A 9,652-nucleotide genomic window follows, 5' to 3' on the forward strand; every position below is an offset into this window, starting at 1 on the left:
GATCTTCTCTCCAAACACAACATGCTTAATTCCAAGTCGGTCTCCACTCCTATTGCTGCTGGCTCTCATCTTACTTTGCATGATGGGTCTTCATCTTTTGATATGACTAAGTTCTGACAAGTGGTTGGAGGTGTACAACATCTCCGTATGACTCATCCTGATATTTTCTTTGCGATCAACAAGCTTTCACAGTTTATGCATGCTCATTCAGAGACGGATTAGGTTGCTGTGAAGCGTCTACTTTGGTATCTCAATGGTACTAGGGATCTTGGCATTCGTCTTCTTACGGATACACCTTTTAGGCTTTTACTCTTCATGGTTTCTTCGATGGAGACTGGGCAGGAGATTCAGATGATTGTTGTTATACGGGTGCATTTATTAGTTTTCTAGGTGCTAATCCAGTTTCCTGAAAATCTACCAAACAACGCACGGTTGCATGCTCTTCGACTGAGGCTGAATATCATGTCATTGCTTCTGCACCAGCTGAGATCCAATGGATTAAGTCATTTTTGACATATCTGCTTCTTCCGGTTACGACGCCTACTATGCTTTTTACTGATAATTTGGGTCTCACGTATCTTTCAGCTAATCCTGTTTTCATTCTCGGATGAAGCATCTGACTATTGATTATCACTTTGTTCGTGATCTGGTGCATGCCTCCGAACTGCGAGTTATTCATATTCCTACTGAGGATCAATTTACTGATGCACTTACAAAGTCGCTTTCTCAATCTCGGTTATTTGCTATTTGCAGCAAGATTGATGTCATTTCTGGGACACCATTTTGAGAAGACGTATTAGGAAATAATTATTATAAGTAAATAGTTATTTGTTTCCTAGTTACTAAGAAATTATTATTATTAGAAAATAGTTACTTTTTTCTTAATTATTAGAGAATAATTATTATTGGGATCTTTATTGTTTTCTTAATTTATATATTTTTTTATTTTTACTTATAATAATATTTATACATATCAAGTACTATCATTAATAATATATGAAAATATTATCGTCAATAAGAGAGTTCATGGAGTTGAGCGATATCCAGCGAGGACGGATCTAGAATTAGAATTAGGAGAATAAATTAGGAGCATGAAATAAATTATATATTATTATAAAAAAATAAAACAAACCTATTTGTTATTTGTTGGACTTAGGGTAAAGGACCAAAAGGGTGGATAAAATAAAAGTTGAGGCGTCCTGTTCTATGTGGAGGTGATATGTTTTTCCCACTATTGGTATTTGGTCGAAGACAAGAAATAAGGTAAATCAAAAGATAAACCAAACATAAGCTACTCTTGGTTTACCTAAATTGATTATGGTAAAAGAAAAATAAATAACAAAATAATTTTGGTTGGGATTATTCTGGATAATTTTGGTTATCCATCCAAGATTATTAATGAAAACTATGTTTGATTTAAGTAATCGATAATTCTCGAGTAATGTTCCATGTCCGATACTTCAGTAAAAGGGACATACAATCAGGAATCGAAAAACTGAAGTTTTTCTTGATTTCGGGGTTAATAAATTTTTTTTACCCAAAATATCATTGGATAACAGAAAAATGTGACAAAAAAAGAAAAACATAAAGAAAAAAAAAAGAAAAATAAAAAAAATAAAAAAAAATTAGAAAACATTAAAAAATAAAAAACCATAAAAAATAAAAAAAACCATAAAAAATTGTAAAAAACTTAAAAATAGAAAAATATTAAAAATATTAGAAGAAATATAAAAAAAATGAGAAAAAATAAAAAAAATAGAAAACGTAAAAAAAAATTTTAAAACGTAAAAATATAAAAAAAATTTAAAAGTAAAAAATAATAAAATAAGTTAAAAAAACATAAAAATAAAAAATAGAAAAAATTGTAAAAAAACATAAATTTTTTTTAAAATAAGTAAAAAAAATAAAAAACAAAATAAACTTAAAAAATAAAAAGTAAAAAAAAAACTTTAAAAAATTAAACAAATGAAAAATAAAGAACATCAAAAAACAAACAAAATAAAAAAAATAAAAAATATATATAAATATAGAAAAACGTGAAAAAGGAAAGTAAAAAAACGTAGAGTTAAGTATAGTTAATTTTATAACTGAGAGTAATATAGTAAAATATTAAACTAGGTTATTCATTAAAATCTTCAAACAAATGAATTTTTATTGCATTACCTAAATTGAACCAAATAACATTTGGTTATGTTTTCTTCCCCATAATCTTGGTTAATTGATTATTTAGTAATCACATAACCAAGATTATATATGATAATTTGAACCATACGCACTCTAAAGGATGAAAGGAAAAGAGAATGAAAATCTCAGTCCTTTTTCCTATGGTCTTGACTAACTTCTACGATAAAAAAAAAAAGACAAAATAAGGATTGCTCTTGTTGAAAAGGAAGAAGGACTATTGCTGTTGATTGGCCAAAAAACAACAAAAGAAAGGAAATAAGGAGGACTTCTACTCTTGAGAAGAGGAAGAAGAAAAAAAGAGAGTACTGATTGGAGAAGGAGAACTGGAGAAGGAGAAGAGAAAAACAACTCAGCTACAATTAGGAAGGAAAAAAACAAGAGAAGAAATGAGGAGGAGAAGAAATAGTCAACGTGTGCAAGCTTACGCGTGAGGCTTGGGCAAAGAGAAAAAAAAAGGGATCTTTTTCAACCCTAATTTATTTTTAATTCAACACTTTTACTATTAATTTGATTTGTTTATTTATTTAGTTACTTAAAAAAACTATTACTTAAGAAAACTTATAGACATAATAATAATTAAAAATTAACTAATGCTTGAAAAAAATTGGATGGATCCAAGAAAGGTTGGGCTATAGCCTAGGACATACTTTACTTGGATCCGTCGCTAGATGTCCCTAATATCGATAAAGATTAGAATGACAGAGAGGATCACTACAATTAATGATGATAACATGAATGAATGATGGCAACCGTTGCACTAGGGTAAATGTCCTCCTTTCTTGTGACTTAACCCCTTTCAAAGAGTATGAGTTTATCTTGAAAGAATCAGATCATTAAGATGACAATTTTATCTTTTGTTCTAAAGGATGAATGATGACAAGGATGGCCAATAATGCAATATTAAGAAGGATTCATATCGTAAGGATACATTTTTTCCAATCATATTATTTTAATTGCAATATATGTTTAGAATGAACCTCTAAAAAAAATTATGATATAATTTATTACATAGTGGATTCCTTTTTGTCATTTTTCTCTTAGTTTTAACATAAATTTTGATAATATTTTTCAATTAGAAATGGAGGTTGTTGAAGCATTTTTTTTAATTTTCTAAAAAAAAAATTTGTTGACTATATATATATATACAATATCTTAAAATGCCCTTTAACAATATTTAAATTTATTTCTCTTTTATTCATTTTTCATTTAAATTATTTTTTCATTAAACATCATTCAAAATATTAAATAATTATAAATGCAAATATGAATAAAGAGTTATAGATATAAGTCTTGCTCTAAGTCATTATAACCCAAAACAGGAGCCATATCCCTAAATTACTATAGATGTATTATACCAAACTAAACTTATAAATAATTAATAAGAAAATGTAGTAAGGATACCATATGATGTTGATTGAGTGACATTCAATACCTAGAGTACAACGTATGAGGTAAATTTCTACATATTAATCACATATTTGTTAGACATGGAGAAGGTATAGAAAGGTGTCATCCAAATAATAATAGAAACTTGTCATCCAAATAACATTATAAAATATGACAATTGTTTGTCCATGTGTTCGTATATATTATAAAACATCAACTAATCGAATGAACCTTATCGGAGCCCTCAACATAGTTAAATCATCTTTCTATGCAAATCACTCATGAAAACCATCAAGGTAGAGACCTTGTATGAGAACCTATTCATCTTTAGGGCTATAGTGATAAAACATCCAAATTATCACACAAACGTCTGGACTGGTCGCCGCGTGCGCTTCCTGATTTATCTTAGTGGCTAGGGGGAAACTTCCATGGGACCGGACCGGTCACCTCCAGGAATAGTCAATGAGACTAACTAAAATTATAATTTTTTATGAGAACCTATTCAAAGGTTAACTAATTAACACTATCAACAAGTAAAAATTATTCCTTATTAATAAACGACATCATAATTTTTCTTTCAAATGGGCGCTCAATCAATGGATATTCGACTTCTTGGTCATCCGTCATGAGTGCTTCCCGATTTACCCTGGTGGCTGATGGAAAAATTCTATGGGACCGGACCGATCATCCCAGGGATAGTCACTGAAACTAACTAAATTTATCCTTTTTTTTATGCATACCAAAGACAGTTAGGGTTGTAATCGAGTCAAGCTAAGCCGAACTCTTGAATATTTGAGTTTGACTCGTTTATAATCGAGCCTAGTTCTAACTTTATTTAACAAATATATTCATATCTCACAAACTTTTTCGAATTTTTATCGAGTCATTTCTTAATAAATATAAATTATAATTATAGATATTCATTAAAAACTAAAATATATATTTAAAGGAAATTATAATATTTTTATTAAAATTTATAAATTTATTCTAATAAATAAATTTAATATATTTATCTATATTTTTTTATAAATAGAATGTAAAATCTATAAATTTATTATCAAAATTATTTTTTTTTTATTTAAAAATTGATTCAATGAGCTTACTAATGAATATGTTCACGAACTAACGAGTCGAGTATTGTGAAGTTTGAGCTAGTTTTCTTATCTTAACGAGACTCGTTAAACGAGCTCAAATGAACTTTTATCTAATTAAATTTCGAATAATTTATGAGCGACTTGATTTATTTACACCCCTAAAGATAATGAAACAAGATAAACTTTTATACGACCATAGCTAAGGGTGACCATTTAGATAAATAAATTATAAATAAGTTGTATATCATTGACTCAAAACTCATATAATCTAAACTTGACTGTATAACTCATTTATAATAAGAAATTTAAAATCTTCAACTCACACCATTTATAAGTGAATTAACTCATTTATGGTTAAAATTTAATTAAATAGATTATATGACTTATAAATGGATCATGTGACCTAATCAAACACAATTCTATTATTTAGTTCCATTAGAAAACAAAATCTAATAATTATTTTAGATTTTGTAAAAATATATAATATAATCTATATTATATTTATTTTATAATAGAGATATTATTTCATGATATATTTGTAACTTATATATGATATTATATATTTTAAATTTGACTAGACCAGGTAAGCAAGATAAATCAAGTGAGTTAAACACGATGAGTGAATTTGGAAGGAGTAGTTATGCCTTCATTGCCGATAGGATTGACTATCTTTGAATTAAGACAGATCGTCATTCTTCTACCATTTGTATTTCCTTGATATGCTCAATACGGATCAAGAAATCCTATATTTCTATTATATTATTATTTAATTGAGGAAATTTTATTTTGCAAATAAATAGTGGTAAAAATAGAAAAACACCCTAAATTATATAAATCATCAAAATGACACGTCCTTTTGTTTTCAATGTTGTTGTAGTAGTTACTCGTAGTTGTTACAATATATAATAGTTATTTGGTAGCTACTTTAATGTGAAAAATTAATTATTTCACTTTAATCAAAATTATTATATACAAAATAATATTATATCAAAATACATGCTTTTACAAACTTAACTAAAATTGATTAAACTTCATCAAAATCGCTTTAAGTTGATTAAAATTACTTTAAAATAGTTGTCCAAAAATATAGCTGCTAGATAGTTGTATCTAAATCTTAATCCCTAAAATCTTGAACTCTAAATCTTAAATACTATTATATCAAAATAATTTTTACCAACTTAGCTTAAATTGTTTAAATTTCATCAAAAAATTTTAAATTGGTCAAAATCAATTTAAAAAAAATATAGAAGCCGCTATATAGTTGAAAAAGCAATTAGAACATCCACACTGGCTTTCATATCTAAAATTCATAATTTAGAGTAAAAAAGTTTTTTTATTAAATTTGGGTATTCATGTTTCACTATACAATATATCAGCTTCCTTATTTTTTTTTATTTCCTCTATAATGTTTAGGAAATGAAATACATTATTTAAATTTAGAGAAATACTGTTTATGAATATAAAATTTAGGGAATAAAAAGGATAATTGATGCAAAAAAATTTTAGCTACCTTATCCAAAATTTAGGATAAAATTTTTAGATAGGGTAACTATTGTTGATGCTCTTAAATTGCTATTATACAATTGTAATAGTTATAATGCTACAACAGTATTATATTAATTGTTACATATTGTAACGACTACTCTATATTACTATATACTATAGTAACTAGTCATAGCTGCTACAAGAAGATTAGAAGTAAAGAATAATATTATAGCATGCGGCTATAGAGTAGTTACTACACCTTGTATTAATTAATTCTAACTGTTATAAAAAGTAAGAGTATTATCAGAATAAAACTTGTGATAGGACACTCTTTTGACTTTTGACTTTTAAAAGGAGCACCCTTTTGATGATTTACATAATTTTGAATGCTCTTTTTGATTTTTTGACCAATATTATATTCCATAGATAAAAGAATATAAATAATATTTGGATAACTAGTTATGATGCGGAAACAAATAACTAGTTATACCTTTTTATAGCTTATAGACCTCTTGATTTTCTGTTGTATTCCTCTCCTTCTCTTGGACATCGTGTGGGCGACGATCTACCAAGATGATATCCACCCAAGTCTTCCTTTTCTTCCTTAACTTTCGGCCACTAACAACCTCCAAGTGATTCTTCCTTTCTCTTCTTCTTCTTCTTCTTCTTCTTCTCCAAGCAACCGGCCACCAAGATGAAAACCCTTCTTCAAGTGCTACCGGCGTCAAGGTAAGAAAACAAGAGGAGAAGAGAAAAGGATGAGGGTCAACCTCCAATAGATTGGAAGAGAGGAATAGAAGATGTTCTCATGAGGCACCCCTCCCTCTCTTTTATAATCATGGCCGGCCCTACCCAAGTGCTCCAAACAAGGAAAGTTTTAAACATAAAATTAAAATTTTCTTATTTGTTTCCGGTAAGAAATTTTAATAAAAAATTTCTCTTTTAAATCCCTTGTTGGTTATAAAAGGAAAATTTTATAAATTAAAATCTCTCTTTTAAAAAACATGTGGATGGTTATAAAAAAGGAAAGTTTTATCAAAAATTAAAATCTTTCTTTTAAACATTATAGATAACTACAAATAAGGAAAGATTTCAAACCTCTCTCATAATCCTTTGTAGAAAGCTATAAAAGGAAAGATTTTAAAATTTAAAAACTCTCTTTTAAAACCATGACTTCCACAAAAGAAAAGATTTTAAAATTTAAAATACCCTTTAATTTTATGTTGCTGGCCACCTAGCTTGGGCTCCAAGCTTGGCCGACCACAACTTAGCTCCATTCTTTGGCTTGGTCGACCCTAGCTTGAGCTCCAAGCTTGGCTTGGCCGGCCACATCAAGATGGGTAAGAAGCTGGGTTTTAGGTGGATATAAGGCTTTATAAATAAGAGGCTACAACAGGGATCGAGAGAAGGAATTGGTTTTGGTCTCCCGATGAACTTGAGCTTCCCGTGTTCGCGCCAAACACTCAACTCAAGTTCATTAATAATAACTCATACCACTAAAGAGTTATTATTGCACTACCGCACCAATCCCATATTACAATATGAGCTCCTTCTTATCATGAGTGTGTTAGTCTCCCTGTGTTTAAGATATCGAATGTCCACTAATTAAATAAGTTACTGACAACTCATTTAATTAATATTTAGCTTCAAGAGTAGTACCACTCAACCTTATTGTCATGTCGGACTAAGTCCACCTGCAGGGTTTACATTACAATCCTTATGAGCTCCTCAAGGGGGCATCACCAACCTAAATCACTAGGACACAGTTTCATTCTATAATCAACAACACACCATATAAATAATATCATTTCCCTACTTATCGGGTCTATTGATTTAATGAACTAAATTTCACCCTTTGATAAATTAAAGAAATAAATATTAAGTATACGTGCTTGTTATTATATCATGATTAAGAGTACGCACTTCCATAATAACAGAGGTCCTGTTCTTTTTTACAGTCAGTATAAAAAGAACAACATCAAATAGTCATGCTCAATACACTCAGAGTGTAATAGTATAATTTTATAGTCAAGATAAACTAATGTCAAATTACACTACAACCATTCCAATGGTTTGACCCATTCCATCTTGGTTGTGAGCAACTATTTATAATTTATAAGGAATTGATAGCATAATCTTCTGTGTGACACCACACATCATGTTATCTTTAATATATATTAAATGAACAACTATATTTAGCATATAAATGTGGACATTTGACCAATGTGATTCTTATTTCAAAATAAATATTTACAAAAGCTAGGTTTTTAGTATACACTCTAACAATAACATCATTAATATGACTTTTAGAATCACTTTGATCTTCTGAAACTGAGTACCGAGGATTAAAGTAAGGTGATTCTAATATAATATCATGTTGCTGACTAAGTATCTTCAAATGAGGATCACAGTCAATCAATTCCTCCAAATTCTTGCTCGACAAGGTCTGGGGACATTGAAGTAGATGCATCTTGTGTATGTATGCTTGGCCGTTGGTAAAATCTCGAGTTGCTTGCCATAGTGTATGCTTCCTTAGTTGAGGATCAGTCGCTTGGAAGAAAAGAGGTGGTCTTTCCAACACAGTATCCAAAGTCCCATGGCCACCTTCAAAAAATACTGCCTTAATTGTAGTAATGTCAAACCAGTAAAACTCAATCTTGCTCGTCAAGCTACCTTCGATAATTTCCCATACAAGTTTATGTTTGGCGAGGTAACATTTTGCCACTAAATCACCTTCATATCTAGACACACACTCCCATGTTCCAATCCTCAATAATGAGGGAAGCAAATTTGAAGCTTTGATCTTGCTCAATGAGCTCGAAGAAGCTGAGAAGTCTGATTGTTCACCAACTTCCGAGCCCTTCGAGCTAGTGAAGCATAAAGTCTTACCTGTCTTTGCCTGAGAAAGCATCATCTGAATCATATCAGCTAGAGACGGACTCTTCCTAGGGAGAAGACCCAACAGTCCAGGTTCCCTAAGCACATTGTTGTATTGCTCATACGAAGTGCTCGCGTCCCTAGCCCTCTTGTGGAGACGTACGCGCTTCTCGTCTAAGGGTTCCTCCACTTCCAACTTCACCGCCGGAGGAGGGGGAGCCGATTGAGGGGTGGAATCATCTAGGCACTTGCCAGGATCTGAAGACCAAACCATTCCGCCGGAAGATATCCAAAGTAGGAACCCTAGAACGCCTAGTTCCGATGCTTCTCCATAGCTTTTATGCTTCGATCGCGTAGAGATATTTCATAGAAATAGAGGTGGAGGGATCTATTCGCGAGGAATGAGGACCAAGACATCCTTTGCTATTAATTTTAACGTCGATGTCTTTTACTACCAATTTCGGCACCGACAACCCGGGGTTCCATTGCCGCTACTCTTTATTCTCGCGGCTCTCACCTTGGCCTTATTCCCAACGACTTCCATTGTCTAAAAAAAAGTCCAAGATGTCCTTTGCTGTCAATTTAATGTCGACGTCTTTTACTACCAATTTCGACACCGACAACCC

At 30.6% G+C, this 9,652-nt stretch overlaps 1 protein-coding gene across 1 annotated transcript; it reads right to left on the reverse strand.

The window, feature by feature from the left end:
- Nucleotides 1-1,024: 1,024 nt before the first annotated feature.
- On the reverse strand, nt 1,025-9,300 carry LOC121991085. Its single transcript, XM_042545109.1, has 2 exons — nt 8,426-9,300; nt 1,025-1,058 (listed from the first exon to the last, which is right to left on the reverse strand). Exons 1-2 carry the CDS (start codon nt 9,298-9,300, stop codon nt 1,025-1,027), a joined length of 909 nt encoding a protein of 302 aa, XP_042401043.1.
- Nucleotides 9,301-9,652: the final 352 nt, after the last annotated feature.

Source organism: Zingiber officinale, chromosome 6B, assembly GCF_018446385.1.
Source record: "Zingiber officinale cultivar Zhangliang chromosome 6B, Zo_v1.1, whole genome shotgun sequence".
Lineage (NCBI taxonomy): Eukaryota > Viridiplantae > Streptophyta > Magnoliopsida > Zingiberales > Zingiberaceae > Zingiber > Zingiber officinale.

Excerpts from the sequence above, each read along its gene's own strand:
- LOC121991085 (XM_042545109.1), bottom strand. The coding sequence starts at position 9,300 with ATGGTTTGGTCTTCAGATCCTGGCAAGTGCCTAGATGATTCCACCCCT. Across the intron at positions 1,059-8,425 it reads AATGATGTTATTGTTAGAGT|ATCCGTCCTCGCTGGATATC; the intron begins GTATACTAAAAA and ends TTCTAATTCTAG.